Source organism: Gossypium arboreum, chromosome 8 (assembly GCF_025698485.1).
Source record: "Gossypium arboreum isolate Shixiya-1 chromosome 8, ASM2569848v2, whole genome shotgun sequence".
NCBI lineage: Eukaryota > Viridiplantae > Streptophyta > Magnoliopsida > Malvales > Malvaceae > Gossypium > Gossypium arboreum.
The window spans coordinates 7,307,753-7,326,530 of record NC_069077.1 but is presented as its reverse complement, the minus strand read 5'-3'; the positions used below and the strand labels follow the sequence as shown (position 1 = coordinate 7,326,530).

The 18,778-nt window shown below is 33.3% G+C and overlaps 1 protein-coding gene and 1 long non-coding RNA gene across 4 annotated transcripts; one reads left to right on the top strand and one right to left on the bottom strand.

Annotated features, from left to right (window-relative positions):
* Positions 1-2,268: 2,268 nt before the first annotated feature.
* Positions 2,269-3,879, bottom strand: LOC128296378 (uncharacterized). Its single transcript, XR_008286991.1, has 2 exons — positions 3,711-3,879; positions 2,269-2,623 (listed from the first exon to the last, which is right to left on the bottom strand). It is a non-coding gene; the product is annotated as an uncharacterized LOC128296378 (long non-coding RNA).
* Positions 3,880-7,003: 3,124 nt separating this feature from the next.
* On the top strand, positions 7,004-14,528 carry LOC108470194 (uncharacterized). 3 transcript variants are annotated; one of them, XM_053031596.1, is made up of 10 exons: positions 7,029-7,108; positions 7,270-7,315; positions 8,094-10,856; positions 10,937-11,023; positions 11,667-11,819; positions 12,780-12,943; positions 13,122-13,269; positions 13,458-13,580; positions 13,680-13,767; positions 14,078-14,528. In XM_053031596.1, exons 2-10 carry the CDS (start codon positions 7,286-7,288, stop codon positions 14,275-14,277), a joined length of 3,756 nt encoding a protein of 1,251 aa, XP_052887556.1. In that variant the 5' UTR covers positions 7,029-7,108; positions 7,270-7,285; the 3' UTR covers positions 14,278-14,528. The 3 variants fall into 3 exon arrangements, with proteins under 3 accessions (XP_052887555.1, XP_052887556.1, XP_052887557.1); XM_053031595.1 differs by lacking the exon at positions 7,270-7,315 and having other exon boundaries at positions 7,004-7,108; XM_053031597.1 differs by lacking the exon at positions 7,270-7,315 and having other exon boundaries at positions 7,034-7,108; positions 8,098-10,856.
* Positions 14,529-18,778: the final 4,250 nt, after the last annotated feature.

The window sequence follows — 18,778 nt, the reverse complement described above, 5'->3', positions numbered from 1 at the left end:
AGATTAATACTAGTTCAATTCGATTAATTACCGAACCAACCATTTGAATACCCCTATACTTACCTACCTACCTCTGCGTTTTCTCAACTAAAGGGAAAACAAAAAGTTTTTGTTTTCTTTTTTACTTATGGACCATAAACATAATTCTTACGGATTTATGATTTCATTTTAACAAGAGTTAGAATATGAATTTTCTTTTCATGGCCACAATCAAGGGCCAGTCTATAAAAATTTCAAGAAAGATCAAAATTGAATTATAAATTTTGAGAAATTAAAATATATGTTAATTTATTTATGACTCCATCAGTTTAAATTATTTTTTATTTTAAATAAAAATATAATTTTACTATATAAAATTTAATAATAAAGAAAAATTGCATTTTGGAGAACCAAGACCCACCAACTTCCTTTACATTCGGCCATAACTATAATATATTATATGGGAATCTAAATTTTATAAGAATTTTATTCTCCAAATTTTAAAGTGGAGAGTATTTAAATTACAAGTTATTATAATAATTTAAAAATTAAAATATGGGAATCCAAAATTTATACTTACAATTTTAAATTGAAACCTATATCTTACTTTTAAACTTACAAAATAGTTTTAATATTGATATTTTTTACTAATAATAATTACAGAATTATAATATCATAAATGACCCTTGAATGTATGTCAAATTTTCAATATAGCCCATCCAATATAAAATTATAATTTTGTAATTTTTATTATTAGTAAAAGAATACCAATATTAAAACTACTTTGTAAGTTTAAAAGTAACATATAGGTTTTAACTAGTAAATTTTATATTCCTATATTTTAAAAGTAATTGTATTCCAATATTTTAATATTTTAAATTTCTTATTATAATTTTTAGTACTTTTTAATTTAGAAAATAAAATTTATAAGTGGAGGGACCATATCAAAATTTTGATAAATTTTAAAGTTGATAGACTACATTGAAATTTTGATAAGTTTTCAGGGACTATCATGATATTACTCCATTTTATATTTAAGCATTTCATTTGCCCAAAGTGGAAGACGATTTCTGCAAGATCCGACTTTCAATGGGTAGAAAGTGTAATTTAATTACATGTTTTTTTATTATAAAAAATCTAATTCCTTGGACATGTTTGATTGATAATTATATTATTAATTTATTAGAATTAAATCAAATTAAAATTTTATATATAAAATTATATAAAATTAAAGTTTATGATACATGTTTCAATTCCTGTATAGAATTATACATTAAACTAAAGTTTACATATAATTTTGAAATTTATCCCATTAAATTAATATTTATGTTAAGCTTTAGCCTTAGAGGGAAATTTATTTCAAAGCCCGTATCTTTTGTTTTTATTTTTTTCCTGATTATTGTTCTTCAACTAGCTTCTCGTTTTCCCTCTAAATCTTTCATATCTTTCGCCTTTTCTAATTAAGAAATTTTGGGTTTCCTTTGGTCTTTTTCATTTGTTCTTAAAGATTGAACCTTTTTTCCTTCCCTAGATCTCGTACCGAGTCCATGAAGAACTCAGTTGCTACTTAATCCTTTACCAAGCTTATTACTGTTTTAGCCACCTTGTTGCTACTCTTTCACCTTGTCTTAGGTGTTGACTATGTCCCAACTAAGAAGATTCTCTTAAATTGCAGTGAAAATACGAGCTATCTTATAACAATAATAAAAAAATGGACTTGGGATATCAGACCCAAGTTACTCACCGGAACTGAAAAATTCATCATCTCCCTAGCTGCCACACAAGAGCCGGCAGTACTCCTAGTGTAACACCCCTCGCCCGCATCCGACGCCGGGACGGGGTTCGAGGTGCTACCTGACTTTTACTAACACTTCCATACTAAACAGGGCCATGAAATCTCAAATAATTAAAAACTTTTCTTTTCACATGCAATTTGTCCCTTATGCGAGCTTACGAAGCCCAATACATGCATTCGGGGCGGTTCGGGACCCAATCGAGAACTCATGAAAAACTTAGAAAAATCTCTTGCGTTAAGGCTTCACACGCCCATGTGCTCAGGCCGTGTGGCCAGAAATAGTCTAATTATCAAGCCTTTTGTCACTCTCACACCACATGCATAGATACATACTTATCCAATAACATACAACGTGGCATAAATGAGCTCTTAAACATCTACAAACATGATATGCTCAAGTTATTTTCTTATGTAATAAATATTATAGAATTTGCCCATATCATTACCACATACTAGACATAACTATCATTACATCACAAACCATTCATGAAGCATTATTAACTATTTACCAATCACTTAATCCTGCATTAGTTACTAGCTCATCAATGAATCTCAATTCAATCTCTAGGCATACATGTTGTAAGCCACATCACAAGAAATAATAACATAAATGCATAAGAATAATCATATGGGCCCATAACGTCATTAGCCGACATAGGCCAATTTACATGACTAATACTACCTTAATAACAAGCCAATGCCTTTGGCTAAATCATAATATTACATACTCACATTAAAACCCTATACATGCCATAGACTCGAATCACTTGAGTTTACTTACTCCGATAACGTTAACTCGATAGGGTGATAATATCTCTGACGGCCTCCAACCCGAGCTAACCTGGAACTCTAGAAAACATGGGAAAGAAGGGGGTAAGCTTTCGCTTAGTAAGTTCATATGAAAACAATAAGCAACTCATTAACTTGTTTTATCAATGTTTACAACATATTTTCAAGTTCACTACAAGCTGTCTTTCTGAGCAACAGTCACTAAATTATTTATATCTGGAGCTACGAAACTCCGAATTAAGTTCTGTTAATTTTCCCTGAAACTAGACTTATTTTCTTTTTTTCCATAAAATTTCCAGAATTTTTGGTTAAGCCAAATAGTACAGTTTATTAGTTAAAGTCTCCCCTGTTTCAGGGTATGACCACTCTGACCCCTGTACACTACAAACTAAATTTCTCCCTGTACAAAATTCCAACGACCATGCCGTTTATTCCCCATAAAAATAGACTCAATAAGGAATCCATTCATGTAAGGTATAACTCTTAATAATTTTTGTACAATTTTTGGTGAATTTCTAAAGTTAGAACAGGGGATCTCGAATTCATTCAGACCCTGTTTCACAAGAATTCAAATATCAAACAATATGGAATTCTTTTTCTTCCTCTGTTTCTTTCATGTGAAAATAGACTCATTAAGCTTTAATCCCATATTTTATTCTGCCTCTAACTCATTTTCCACTATTTTTAGTGTATTTTCAAAGTTACACTACTGCAGTAACTCAAATCTGTCAAGGCTAAATTACTCATTCATGATCATTGTTCATAATATTAATACAACACCATTTTATCCATCATGGTAAGAATACATATTATGCATCATAGATCATCACATATCAAGGCATTCTCATAGGATTAGTATACATACTTGCACAACTCGTAACATAACTCGAGTGCATACTCACCAATGACTTACCTCATTGAGACCATCATTAACTCTTTCCTTGGATTGCCCGTTGAACACTTGGAATACTAATTGTCACTCGTATCCTATTCTATTCCTAAGGTTCAAACGGGATTTTTCCTCGTCTATTAAGGCTTTGTCTTATCATATTTCTATTAATTACATACACATTAATATCTGTACAATTCATGTAATGATAACATTTAAATACATGTATAGCATGGTATTGTTTACATACGAACTTACCTCGATACCACAAATGTGAAAAGGACATACTCGTCCATAAATCGATTTCTTTCCGTTCTAGGTCCAAGTCTCAATTTTCATCATCTATATAAGCCATAAAAGCTTGGCCGAATGGAGCTCATCCATGGCTGCTATTTTCTGTTCTTTCCACGGTTGAAGAAGAAAGAATGAAAAAAATGATAGTTTTATCATTTGTCTTATTAGGTTATTTTAATTAATTTACAAAATTACCCTTTTATTTCAACCAAATTTCAAAAATACCAAACAAATATCCATTCACTAACTTATTAAAGGAATAATTGTCACATAAGGACTTTCAATTTAAAACTCATAACAATTAGGCACCTCATATATAAAGAACTCAACTTTTGCACTTTTTACAATTTAGTCCTTTTGACTAAATTGAGTGCTCAAACGTCAAAATTTTCGAATAAAATTTTTACGAAATATTTTCATAAATTTATAGACTATAAAAATATAATAAAAATAATTTTTTTTTTCGTCGGGTTTGTGGTCCCGAAACCACTGTTCCGACTAAACCCAAAATCGGGCTATTACACCTAGTTCCTTACATGATTGCCCGTGTTTTTCACTCCAACTTCACCTATAGTTTACCGATAGTATCTGACCAAGAGTTTGTCCGGTTGTATTTCTACACTAATTCGTACAAGTGTCAAAACGCAATTGTACACCCCTATGATGAAATGTGGTTCTTATGACGAACTGAGGAGCAATAGAGATGGGGAGCAAGGGATGGGCGGTGACATGGATCGGAGGTTGTTAGGGTGGGTGTTGGATGGTGATAAAAATTGGTGGTACTTATATTGCAGAAAACAGGAAAAAAAAAGTGTTTTAACCAATTATAGAGAGATTCCTAATTTTAGTCAAAAGTAAAAAAGAAAAAGTCATGTCCGTAATCTAGTTGTGGACTAATGGATTTATAATGACAGTAGCCAATTCGACCAATTATCTTAATTAAAGTAACTAAAATTGACCAAAAATAATTTAAAGTGACTAAAATAAAAATAACACTATTTTAGAGTGACCTGCAATGAAATTTACCCTATTGTTTAAGAACCCTCATCAATTCAGAGCATGGATGATGTCTCGTGAGCCTAAAGTGATATGCCCAAGGTAAAATTTCAGCTTGGCTCAATTCCTTATTATTATCCATTTATTAATAGTTTACAAGTAAAAATATATTTTAATAACAAGTACAATACAATTACAAACATGTATTCATATAGTTAGAAAATCGAATCAAAATAATATAAATGAACGAAAATCAAAATATAATTAAACAAAACTCACTCATATCAATTGCAAATAATGAACCCTATTGGCCATGATATCAAAACTTTATTATCTTTCTGTTTTTTGGTTTTTAAATCAAATTTCAGCGTAGATAGTAGGGTATTCGAAAGTTGAATCCATACCTCTTTAGGTTAAATGCGGGTTTATATTTTTCCACTTGTATCCGCCCGAACAACCATTTTATTGTTTAAAATTAATAATATATATTTTTATAAATAAATTTTAATAAATTTTTATTATGTTTCAACTAACAAAATAGATCATTTAGACAAACTTAAGTGGATCATGCTTGAGCTTGAACCGATTTTTTTTTTTTTGGAGCTGGAATTCGGCCTAATTTAGTTTGGTCCATGAACATTCCTAGCAAACACTATATAAAGGGATAAAATAACATTTAGTCATTAAATTTAACAAAATTTTTTAAATTGGTCCTTGAATTTTTTTTATCCACTTTAGTCACTAAACTTGATAATTTTTTCCAATATTAATCTATATGATGTCATGACAGTCTAATATTATGTCATGCCATTGCTTAAAAAATTAAAATGATGATATGATACAGATTTAAAATATCATATCATGAGGTACTAAAATTAAGGAAAATTGTGAAATTGAAGCACTGATAGGGACAAAAATGAAATTAGACCAAGTTGGGAAGAATCATCCAATTGAAGTATTGGAGGACAACGAAGTGATGTCATAAGGACGTGGACAACTACATCAATAGAACAAAGCGTTGTCGTATAACATCATTGTAAAACTTGTGGAAGAGGTTGGTTGGTGCTAGAGAAAATCATGGCAGCAACGACAATCTCTGCCGTCCAGTTTAAGGCCAATTATTTCTTCCTAGGTTTCGTCTCACCCTTGCGAATAATTCCATTTTCATTTGTCCATGTTTTTTTTTTTATCGAATTGAATAAACATATAAGAATAAGATTTTCACATTTGTTTATTAAATAAAATAAATACAAATAAAACTTATTCACAAGTTTATTTATGTGTTAAAATCATATTATAAATTTTGATTATATCTACTCTGGTTGAGATAATATTTAAAACTACCCATAGTTATTTTTCAACCCATAAATAGAAAAATAATATACTTCAATACTTACAGTTCTTCTCCAACCCATAAATAGGAATATAATATGCTTCAGAACACTTGAAATCATGTTCTCCTACATTATCAAAAATATATACACCAATCAAATTAGTACTCAATCCATATTTATGTGTACTTAGTAAAACTCTAATTATAAGATTTATTAGAGAAATAACATATAATATATTTGGATGAGATATATAGTAACCTTTCCTGTTTTAAGATTAAATAATATATATTATATACCAAACCAAAGAAAGATATACTTTATAAAGAAAAATTCAAAATATCTGAGAGGGTGAACTTGTGAAAAGGACAGGGAAGCAAACTTTTCTAAATAGGGTTAATATATTATTTAGTATATGAATACATTTTTAATGTTCAAATTGATACTTAAGTTTCTCAATTTAGTATTTGAATTTAGTTTCAATGTTCAATTAGGTACTTAGACCAAACAACATCATATGGTTTGATGAATATTTGACATGAATGCTCTAATAAACAACATCATAGATATTTGATTGAGATACAAAAAAACCTCGGATACTAAATTTAACATTAAAGTTAAACTAAGATATTTAACTGGAAAACAAAACTCAAGTATCAAACTGAAAAAAAGAAAATTCAAGGCACTAAAGCGAATATTGAAGCCAGACCCAAGTATCAAATTGGGACAAAAATAAACTTAGGTACCAAACTAAATATTTATGTCAAAATCAAGTACCAAATGGTATATTAATACTTTCAAATATCAGAACTACACGTAGGATATAATATAATTATAATATTACATCTTATTTTATAATATAACTAGAAAAAAACCGTTACAGTTACTTAAAACTGAAAAAAGGTTAAAAGAAAATAATATTTTAACTAATTAATATTTATTTATTATTATAATAATATTATTAATTTTAACGCGAAAGCTTAATTCTCGGCAATGTCTGCTCTCGCAGGCTCGAGATTGTCACCAGTTGCAGCCGTAAGCTTCGCTCTCTTCTCCACCATTTCCAATTTATCATCTTTTATCATTTATTTTCCTTTTATTTTTCTACTTTTTTTCTGCTTTAGGCTTCTTTTTTTTTTGTTTATTTTCTTTTTGTAATGTTTGCCTCTCTCGATCCAATCTAAAAAAATTGTCAGCTCAAGAACTCAAAACATGGATTTTATGAAGCACATAAATTTTCTGGTACTGTTATTTTAATTTTGTTGTAATTTCGTTTAATATTTTTAAAATTTTGATGGATATGCCACTGAATTTCAGTTGAAACTTTGCTGATTATGTATTTCTTTTTTATATATATTTGCTGTTTCTTTTTTTTAGGTTTCGGTATACGTAATCCTGAGCGACGATCATGAAACATAAGATTTTAGTGTTTTGTTTTTCGTTTTTAGATTGGTTTTTCATATTTCTTCGTTTGGATCTAAGGTGATCTGATTGATTCTGGAATCTGTAGACGAGAGAGGCATTTGCATACTTAGAAATTTAGCTAAAATTTGGCCTTGGATCGAGAGATGCTAATAAATTGTGAATAAATTGTACCTAATTTATGTAAAAGTGGAAGTGATGTTCCTTTTGTTACATGATTGAGGCAAATTGGGATGCAAATAGTAGAGATAGGAAGTTACTGATGTGTGAAAGTCTGTTGGTTTTGATTTGATGTTTAAGCTATTAGTACTTGGAGGTAATGCATAGGGGAATACTAGATTTTGACTGAGGTTGTGAATGTTAGCTGAAATGAGAATATCTTCGTTATGCTTTACTGGTTGATGGGTTGAACTGGAAAAGAGTGGCTTGAGGAGCTAAGCTAAGACATTGTTTATGCAAGTAAATTGACCCAGGAACTTGTTTGAGGAACATGATCAGGGAGGCGCCTAACACATCTGATCAATTGATTGAGCAAGAATATATATCTGCTGTTCCCTGTGTAACAAAGAATGTAAATAATTATAATATCTCTGTACAGACAGGTGAGGAATTCTCCATGGAGTTTCTTAAGGAATGTGTTGGCACAAGAGGGATTCCTGCTATACCAGATGCAGCTCAGATACATGAAAAGAGAGTTGGGATAAACCAAAACCAGAACCAAGAGCTGATGTATCAGGATTTAGCCCAAATTCTTGGGCTGAAAAGAATGGATTCTGAGTGCGTTTCTGATCTTTCTGATTTTTCTTCTGCGCAAGGGTCTTTTAGAGAGAGTGAAAATGGGTCTTGTGTTGAAAAATTAAGTAAATGCCAGAAGGAAGATGATGATATTGGACAAGTGGCAAGGAAGGCTTTCGGTGAATTGAATTGTGATAGGAGCCATCCGAATGTCTCTGCACCAGCTACTACACCCACTAATGTATGTGACACTCCTAGTTCCAGCAACTTTGGTGGGCAGGGAGCTTCTGATGGAACACAATCTGGGAAAATGAAACTTCTTTGCAGCTTTGGTGGAAAAATATTGCCCAGGCCTAGCGATGGCAAACTCAGATATGTTGGGGGAGAGACACGTATTATTTCCATTCAGAAATGTCTTTCTTGGAAGGAGCTTGTGAGGAAAACATTAGATGTTTTCAACCAACCTCATTCAATCAAGTACCAACTTCCAGGTGAGGATCTTGATGCCCTTATATCTGTTTCTTCTGATGAAGACCTTCAGAATATGATGGAGGAATTTAATGGGCTTGAAAAGCTTGAGGGTTCTCAAAGGCTGAGGATATTTTTGATTCCTTTTGGGGAGTCTGAAAATGCACCTTCCCTTGAGGCTAGCACCATTCAGCAGAGCAATCCTGATTACCATTACATGGTAGCTGTTAATGGGATGGTAGATCATAGTCCTAAGAAAAATTGTGGTGGGCAGTGTTTACCCAGCGAAGGAAGTCAACTAGGACCTGCTTTGGATCATAACCCTAGTTTTTTAAAAAGGTGTCCAACTTCATTACTCCCTTTGGAGACTATGAGTTGTTTCAATGCCTTGCATCCATCTCAAGTTTTCCTTGATTCCCAGTATACAACCAGATCCCTATTTACATCTCCACCTATTTCTCCTCTAGCTTTCCAGCGTGGAGATTCAAACACTGTTTGTGCACAAGCAATTGGTGATAACTCCGGGATGGAAAGCAACAGCTCCTTCATTACAGGACACTTAAGTTCTGAGAACTGTGGAATAGAAAATCCTAAATACAAGCAAGTTCAACAGGTTCCACCAGCTTTGATGAATTATAGTCTCCCTTACATAAAGGTTGATGCCAGCCAAACATGCCAACCATATGAAGGGCAGATATCAAACCCTGATCCCAGCACAAATTCCGCTTCCCTTTCAGTTTTAATTAAAAATAATAGGGATTACAATGGTATCTCACATGAGAGGCCTATCTCACAAGCTGCCAATCCATTGAACCTGTTGTCAGCATCTGTTGATTCCATGGACTCTCACCCAGGCATGCCACATGCATTTTCAGATTCAAAGTTGCAGGAACTTGGAGGAAGGTCTGGTTACTATTCACAAGAAGGAACTAGCCCATCTTCCCCTTTAAATTTTGCAACAACTCGATCAGCTTCAAATGTAGTGCAGGAAACGTTGATGCAACAACAAGATAGTATTGGTCTAATGAAGTCCTGGGCAGAAAATGATTTGTCAGATAGTGAAGCTACATCAGACTCAATACCGGATATGTTGATTTTTTCTCCAGATCCTGACGCTTCATCCAGGAATAAACCTATTCATAAGGGGGCTGATGATGGTAATGACAAGTGCCAAACAGCTAAAATTGATTTGAGTAAATCCATTTTCCTGACACTTAACAACTATGATACTACAATCTTGGATGCCAGTAACAGCTCTGATAAAATTGATCCAGTTTTGCATCAAGATGAAAAGTTTTATGAGTGGAGAACCCCTGACAGCAATATGGTATGCAACGAAAAATTATCTAATGCAGAATGCAGCCGAACTTCTGGTGTTGCTATTGATAGTTGGAAAAAAGATTCACAAGTCTCTCAGAAGATGGTCACTTCATCCTTGGATATTAAGGATAACATAAAGTATCCACAGACCTTGGACAAAACCACAAATGATATAATTGAATGTTGTGATTTCAGTGGGAAAGTAATTGTTGGACAAGGGAGCATTACTTCAGGCACCAGCAACCCTGAAGTCACATGCTTATTTCCAAAGACCATGGAAGACATAAAAGATGAGAGTTTGGCGGGTGTTCTTATCTCTGATTCATTGAATGGCCCATTGTTGGTTAAACCGCAACAATTGCAGTGTGTTTCAAGTCAGAAGGATATATCTAAAGAAGATATGCTGATCAGTTCAATCAATTTGTACCTATCTGCAGTTAATATTGATTCTTATCTGTGCTCAAACGTGGACAAGGATGACCTTCAGTCTATGTTACAGAATCCAGCAAAGGATGCAGCTCCTAGGAGAGACTTTTCTCTCATTGATGATGACCTTAATTATCCCATCCAAAATGCTGGGAAGATGGCCCCCATAGGATCTGTGCATGGGAATTCAATTGTAGAAGAGTTTACATTTGCTCAGACAGAAACCGCAAGCGTGAACCAACATCAAATCCAGCAAGATCCAGTAGTTATTTTTGAAGATGAGATCACAAGTGTGCCTTCTAGGATTGAAGTTTCATCTGCAATGGTCCTACCTGTGGATGTGACTGGCAGTGATATTGTTTCTCCTATTGCTAAAGATTTGGTGGATGTCATTCCAGAATCTGAGTTTGAGGTAAGACGAGTTAAATTTCATGTACAACTAACCTGTTTAGATGCTAGTAAACTTAGGTATCTTCATGGCTTTGTCCATAGGATGCTGCAGCTGATGACCCAGACAAGGATGAGACATTCAGTGATGCTCTGATAGCTGAAATGGAAGCCAACAGCTATGGCTTGCAGGTTCCGTACTGAACTGATTTATACCTGTTTTCAATAAAAATTTCTTGTATAACAGGTGACAAGTTCATGCAGTGTAGTTTAGTGAAAATTTTACAGTGAAAATTCAGCTGCAAATATAAAGTTTCCCCATTGGCGAGTTAGGAAAGCATTCTTTTTTATTTATTTTTGAATGTGGTTCCATTTAGTTAGTCTATATTGAAATTCTAATTATGTGTTTGATTAAGGTATCCTCATGATTTCACAAATGAACAACATGCAAATTAACTTATGCATCAGTTTGTAATTTGATCTTGTTTACAGAGTTTCTCCCCTTCTTTCTGTCTTTTCTCCATCTCCTTCCCTTGCCATGACTTTTACTTCATGCATATTGGTAATTATCTTTAAAATCAACTCCCATAGCTTTCCTCTTTTTCTTTTTTCATTGAAAATCAACAATATTGCTATTAATCTACTTTTAGTATGGCAACAAGGTTAGTGGTTTAGTTAGAAGATTTGATTCTACAACTACCAGTCTTGTTTTCTCTTGTAACCAAAAAATTTGAAAAAATTATCTATTCTCTATTATCCCCTCCTTTAACTTTACGCCTTGCTTGCAAAATTAGCTTCTGAAGGAGATTGAAACTTTTCTGATTCTGGTGGACAGATTATAAAAGATGCTGATCTCGAAGAACTAAGGGAGCTAGGATCTGGAACGTATGGAACTGTTTATCATGGAAAATGGAGGGGAACAGATGTTGCTATAAAGAGAATAAAGAAAAGTTGCTTTTCTGGGAGATCATCAGAACAAGATCGACTGGTGGGTTTCCAGAAATATTTCCTTTCTTTTCTCCCCTTCTATTTCCAGTTTGCAATCCTAAGTAGGAGAGTTGATATTGAATCTGATAAGATGCTTCATAATGATTTAGGGTACATATTTGATCTATTTATGAACATTTGCTTGATTAATGTCTAAGCAATTTTATCTTTGTAAATATTCATGACAGGCGTTCTCATTTGTACTAGTTATTCTGTTGTACAAACTTTGGGTGTTGAAAATTCTAGAGAGGGAAAAATGGAATATTTTTGCTGGTTAGATGGATTTGGATAGTGCATTTGTATTCTGGGATTCAGCCAAAAAACACAATAAAGAGGCTGTAAAATATTAGCACTATTATTGTGTCATGGAAGTCAAATTCATGGGGGTACCTTTGCTCTTCTTTTCTTGAATTCTGTTAAAGTGAAATATACCCACTATTGTTATTCTGCAATTTGAGATTCATAATCTGCTTCTGTTATTTTCATAAAGCTTGTCAGTTCTCGAGTTAAAGTTGTTTGTAGCAAGCTATGACATTTATTACAAGAGATTATCTGTGATATTTATTCTGTTCTTCTGCAAATCACCTGTTTTAGGAAGATTAGCCTGTGTTTTGTCATCATTGCTTCAAATTTTAAATAGAGGGTGTTGGGAAGAAAGTAGAAAATGGCCTTCTGTTATCCTTCAGGTTAGATTTAGTGTTGACTGAGCAAGACTGGGATAACTAACTTAAACGTGAAAGGCAGAAACAGCTAAAAATATACAGGGAGTAAGAGAGATTGAGTCCTCTGCATTTTGAGCTGGGTCGTTTTTCCCTCCTTTGCTTCCATTTTTTTCTATTGTAACAGCATGAAGAAAGGGGAATTGGTAGTAAGATCCTTTAAACACTTTTGTAGTCTTATTCTTCATTGCAGTTTGAGTTATTTTGCATGCCTGAAGCTGATGAATGTTTGGCTGTACCAGATGAAAGACTTCTGGAGAGAAGCACAGATCCTCTCAAATCTGCATCATCCAAATGTAGTTGCATTTTATGGAGTAGTACCAGATGGAATTGGAGGAACCTTGGCAACAGTAACTGAATATATGGTGAATGGATCCCTTAGGAATGTCCTAACAAAGAAGGAAAGGTAATATAGGTTCAATCTCCCAATTTTATAGTCCTTCATTCATTGATAATACACTTACTGTTTTTCTTTTTTTTGGAATCCTTATGCAGATCACTTGATCTTCACTCCCAATTCTATAGTCCTTCACTTGTTAATAATGTACTTACTGTTTTTTTTTTTTTTTGGAATTCTTATGCAGATCACTTGATCTTCACAAAAGGCTCACAATTGCCATGGGTGCAGCTTTTGGCATGGAATACTTGCACGCCAAAAACATTGTCCATTTTGATCTGAAATGTGACAATTTGCTTGTCAATCTAAGGGACCCACAACGACCCATATGCAAGGTAATCAAGACAAATTCCTCTCTAGTAGACATTTTGATTTCAAGGTGCCTTCAGTGACATTAAAACCATAAATGGTCAGAAAAAGGAATTCTTAATTCTGGTTAAGTCCAAAATCATTTTTGGTCCACAAGATGAATGCTGATCATATGTATACAATAGAATAGCCTTAAACCTTCATTGTTCTGTAGGTTGGAGATTTTGGATTATCAAGAATCAAGCGCAATACTCTAGTTTCTGGAGGTGTGCGAGGAACTCTCCCATGGATGGCACCAGAACTGCTAAATGGTAGCAGCACCAAGGTTTCTGAAAAGGTCAGTAAAGCTGTATTCTAATTATTTAATATGTCTTGCCACAGTGAAGGAAAGAATGATGCTCATTAAAGCCAAAATTTATGATATTTAATTTGACAGGTTGATGTTTTCTCATTTGGAATTTCAATGTGGGAAATCTTGACCGGGGAGGAGCCATATGCCGATATGCATTGCGGTGCCATTATTGGTAAGATTTTGATTTATCTAATATGTTAATAGCCCCGATTGTGAACAAGAAAATATACATGCATGAAAAAGTGATTGACATGATATTACTTCCACTGTGGAGGGCATATGTTTGCTAAACTGGTGGATCGTCATTTTCTTTGCTATAGTATAAAACAGCAACCCAAACAACTCAAGTAATCAAATTGAAGCGATATCATAAAACTGCATGCACTTAACCATCCTTCCTGTCCAGTTTTTCACTAAACAAAAACCTTGTGCTTTTCACCAAAAATCTGGCTTTATTTTCAATTGGTGAACTATGATTGCAGGGGGGATAGTGAAGAACACTCTTCGACCTCCTATTCCAGAACATTGTGATCCCGAGTGGAGAAAGCTGATGGAACAATGCTGGTCTCCTGATCCTGAATCAAGGCCATCATTTACAGAGATAACAAACAGGCTGCGATCCATGTCTATGTTGCTTAAACCCAAGGGACCTCGCAATCAACCGAAACAAACAAGGCCATAATGTCAACGGTATGATTCAACATTATATGCGAGCACCTGTTTTGTTATTTTAGGTATACCCGTAAAGCTTAATGTCTCCAACACACCATTTGAGGATGTGCATATGTAGAGTTTGATCATTGATAGCCAAAATTTTTTCCCCTTGTTGATAAATATATCTTCATTGTTTATTCTTTTGTTGATAATGAAAGATAGTTATATAATTTTTATATTGTATCAACTTCACTAAATGAATAATTATCCTCTCAAAGATCTTACCTTTCAAAATCTAAAATTGATATCTGAAATATTATTCTCACCACACATCATCGGGGTCACAAATATTGAGCTTCCCATAAAAAAAATGTTATGTTTCTAATTTCCAATCCCTAATTTAACATGTTTTTTTATACAATTTTACCGTTATTTATAATTAAAGATAATATGTGTTTAGGTATAGTTAGATTCATATTTTATTATTTATTTGCAACAACAGTGCCAATTAAGTTAAACTTGCTAAATCATTATAACACTGTTTTGATATATATATATATATATATATATATGTAAAAATATTTTTTACTTAAATATACAAAGGAAGCAAAAAGAATTAAAAATTAAGAACATCGTTAATCAATTAAAAAGAAGTCATGCAACTAAAAAACACTATACCATATAAAACACAGTGTTTTCGGAATATACTGAATGATGTTATCAAATGTGGGCAGAGATATACAGTACTATACTCTAAAATATTGTAATATCCGCTCTTCTTCCGACAAGAAAAAAAGATCCCCAAGACAATAAGAATATACTCTTTGACATTATCTTTAATATAGATAATTAATTTCACTTCTTGTTTGCATAACAACAAAACATAAAAACTATTTAGATCTTCTGCTTTTCCTTTTGTTATTAGTCATATGTCATGCAACACTCAGAAACAGTACCGGTTTCCCGACCACGGTGTTTTCCGATAATACCGTTCCCAGACAGCGGAAGTTCGAGATCAAACAAGAACGAAAATGACCCGAAGTTTTAACCAAAAAAAAAAAAAGAAGAAGAAGAAGAAGAAAAAAGCTAAAAGAAATGGTGCAATCTAGACAGTTAAAGCCACGGAAGTTTCTTGCTAGTTTCCACTTTCCAACACTTGGGAAATAGTTTTTCTTTTCCATTTGTTATTTTTGCTTTTAAAAACGAACGTGGCCCGACATTCCACCGCATAATCCCATGCAATGGGGGGTGGAGAATAATAATAAAAGGTGGCAAACATATTCTACATTGTTCCACTGGATTCCATCGCCACCTTTTACGCCATGGACAGCACAGTGACACGTCGAATCACCTGAGTTTTGATTAATTTATTTATTTTTCCTATTCAAAATGCTATGAGAAAGAAAGGTGAGAAAGCTTGAGACACATGCTTAAAAACACTGCAAAGATTATAGCCTCAAAAAAAAATGTTGTTTGTTACATCGTGTTTTATTATACTTAGCATAAACAGATAACTACTTTAGCATAAACAGCTAACTACTGTGGGCTTTGTTGGCACTTTCTCTTTTATTTCTTTTTGGTCATTTGAGACAAAACTGGTCATTGTCTTTGCCCCCATTGCCATTAACGTTTTTATGATACAATTTTTGCATTCAATGTGCTAAAAAATATCTAACAGTGTGTTGTGTAGAATCATTGGTATTCTTAAATTCATCAAAACTTTGAAGGGATTTACAAAAGTAGCTCCCATGAGAGTTCACCATGTGTATGTGTTTCTTTGGTTTACGACTAACCATTTCTATCTAAAAAAGAGTAATTTCACCGAACAACCTCAAATTATGGACCATATTGTTAACTAAGAAACATAAAATTTCTAAACATTTTTAAATACTTAAAAATATCCTTAAATTCAGAATAAATAAATAAATAATAAAACCTAATAGATATAATATTGTGCTCATGTATAATCAAAATTAGGCCTTAAACTTGAACCCAATATGATATAAACTTGAATTAAAGCCCGAAACTTGTAATTTCCCATAATAATCTTGTCCAAAAATTTTGCTCGCACAACCTTTAGTAAAATGATCATAACTTGATCTTTCGAAATTGAAAACAAGTAATTCAAAGTGCGTTTCGAACCTAAGAACTAGATCTTCAAACACTATGATAAGACATCTCATTTGGAGACGTTTACTAAGATTATCCCAATTAAAAACAAATCATTTGAAAGTATTTATTTATTGAAATACTTGTATTTCTAAATATAATGTGGGTATAAAGATATAATGTTTCAAAAACATGACAAAATTAAATATACTTGTTGAGGGGATGACATGTGTTCATACTATTCGTTTGGACCTAAAAAGGTAGTTTGTTATGGAGAAGGTGATCAACCCTTATGCTTAGATATTTGTTGTGGCCATTGTCATCACGAAAGACAAGGCCACTCGTCTTGGTCTTCAATAGATTTTTTCATAGAGGATGAGACCTCTTACCTTGGTCTTTAGTAAATTCTTCCAAGGAGAATGAGACCTCTCACATTAGTTAATTTATCAAAAGGGACAAACCTATCACTATAGTCTTCTTTTCCGCATACTATGTTGGATTCGTGCTTTCTTTGTTTGTTGTTTAAGGGGATGCAAGCTGATTTCTTAGATGTTTGTTCTTTGTCATGAAAAGGTTGAACAAGATGTCCCAGTTGCGTAAATATTTTGAATGTGATGTCATTGATGGTGTTGTTGCGTGCCTTCTAAGTGGATAAGAATTTTTGGGTCACCTCCATTAACATTTTCTTTTGTCAGGTTCCTTGTTGGTATTCTGTTAAAGCCCTCATATTGAAGAGGTGGCAATCATCCTTTTCCTTGTTTTTATGGAAAAAAGTGAACAAAAGAAATTGAATAAGATGTTTGGTGGCTAGAATTGTACATTTAGGACATTGAGGGTATATGATCTTTCAAGTGGCACTGCCTTTATTTCTTCATGCTCAAGTAACCTTCATTTTCGTTGTTTTCTTCCTTGAAAATCTATCGCCACCCCTTCTGTACCAACACTGACTTCTCCGGATATCCAACATCATGTCATCCTTAAGAAAGTTTAGTTAAATCAAGAATTTCAACATCTTTCTTTCTTAGGGTACATTTGTCACCCTTAGAGTTGCCATTGTCATGTTTAACCGTGATGCGATGAATTTCCTTTGTTGGCGAGGGTGCATTTATATTTGTTTAGGGGATCTATCTTCTTAATTGTGAACCTCATTTATCTTGATACTCAGAGATTCTTTCTATAGGAGAATTGTGTTTATTCATGTACATCACCCGCTTCTATGTCAATACTTTGAAATTATATTTTCCTTCTTATGTTACCTAAAACCTTGGGGAATAATCCTAGCAGTTGAGTGGGAATCTAAAAAAAATGTTGTTTGTCTTCCTTGTCTTTAATTCCCACCCTAATGGTTTTCTTCCCTCGTGGTTGATTCCTTAATGTTTCAACTCGTATCTTCGCCACATCTCCTTATTTGGTAAGAAGATTTAAGGAGTGACCTTGAAGGTCCATCATTCTGTTATAACATGGCGTAAGGTCTATACCTTTCTTTATTCTTAGAGAGTGGCTTAATTTCAAACAAACTTCTCTTTTCTTCATACCACTTCCTAGACACTGTATATGTCTTGGTTCTAGTAAGGAGACTTGAAAAGAGAACAGATTTGTCTGGTGGTAAGCTTATTCTAGCCTTGAACTTTGATCCTTGTGGTATCTTTTTCCAATTCATAGAGTGTCCTCTTATTAACCTTTGTAAAGAAATGTCATTGATTGGTAATAGGTGTTTTCGTAGCCTATGTATCAACTTATGCTCCTTTTAATGACCTCTTGTACAAAGGATGAAGGGTTTCTAACTTGATGAGAAAGGGGATAGTTTGCCATATTCCCACTAAGGATTTCTCCTTACGAGGTGTTTAAAAGAAGTATAATGATGAAAAGGAGCAAGTGATACTCCTTTTAGATGTTTCGGGCAGTGATAGTTATGACACCTTACTATAGCCTCATCTTTCATCCACTAAACAAAATGACAGTCTGGGTCTCTTTAAAATAAGGGCAGTGTTGTTGTTCCAAAGGTCGCCTTTGATACCAAGATGAATTTTCTTATTTTCTTGGTTGTTCCCCATCCCTCTTAGCTTCTTCTGGAACATATTCTTAGAGTTGAGACTAAAAAAATATTTTAAGCTTATAGCTCTCGGTATTGTTGAACAGTTGGTTGAGAGCCTTTTTCGTCCTCAAAATCACAACGATATTTAATGATTTGAAGAGTTAGAAGAGAGGATGCGCATGTTTGTTGCTCCACTATGATAGTTGTAAGTAAGAGGAATGGTATGCCTCTACCATGTTATCTTGGACCCATTTTTCAAGCTTGTCCCAATGTTAGTTATAGGGAATCTTAGCCTTCTTGTTCTTGGTGATTATATCCTTTATAAGGTAAAGATAGCATTTTTTAGGGTTCATGTTAGAAGTTGTGTGACCCAAATTTCTGTTAA

Coding starts and splice junctions, on each gene's coding strand:
- LOC108470194 (XM_053031595.1), top strand. CDS start 7,067: ATGTCTGCTCTCGCAGGCTCGAGATTGTCACCAGTTGCAGCC. Junction 12,944..13,121: donor GTCCTAACAAAGAAGGAAAG/GTAATATAGGTT, acceptor ATTCTTATGCAG/ATCACTTGATCTTCACAAAA. Junction 13,581..13,679: donor GCACCAAGGTTTCTGAAAAG/GTCAGTAAAGCT, acceptor TTAATTTGACAG/GTTGATGTTTTCTCATTTGG.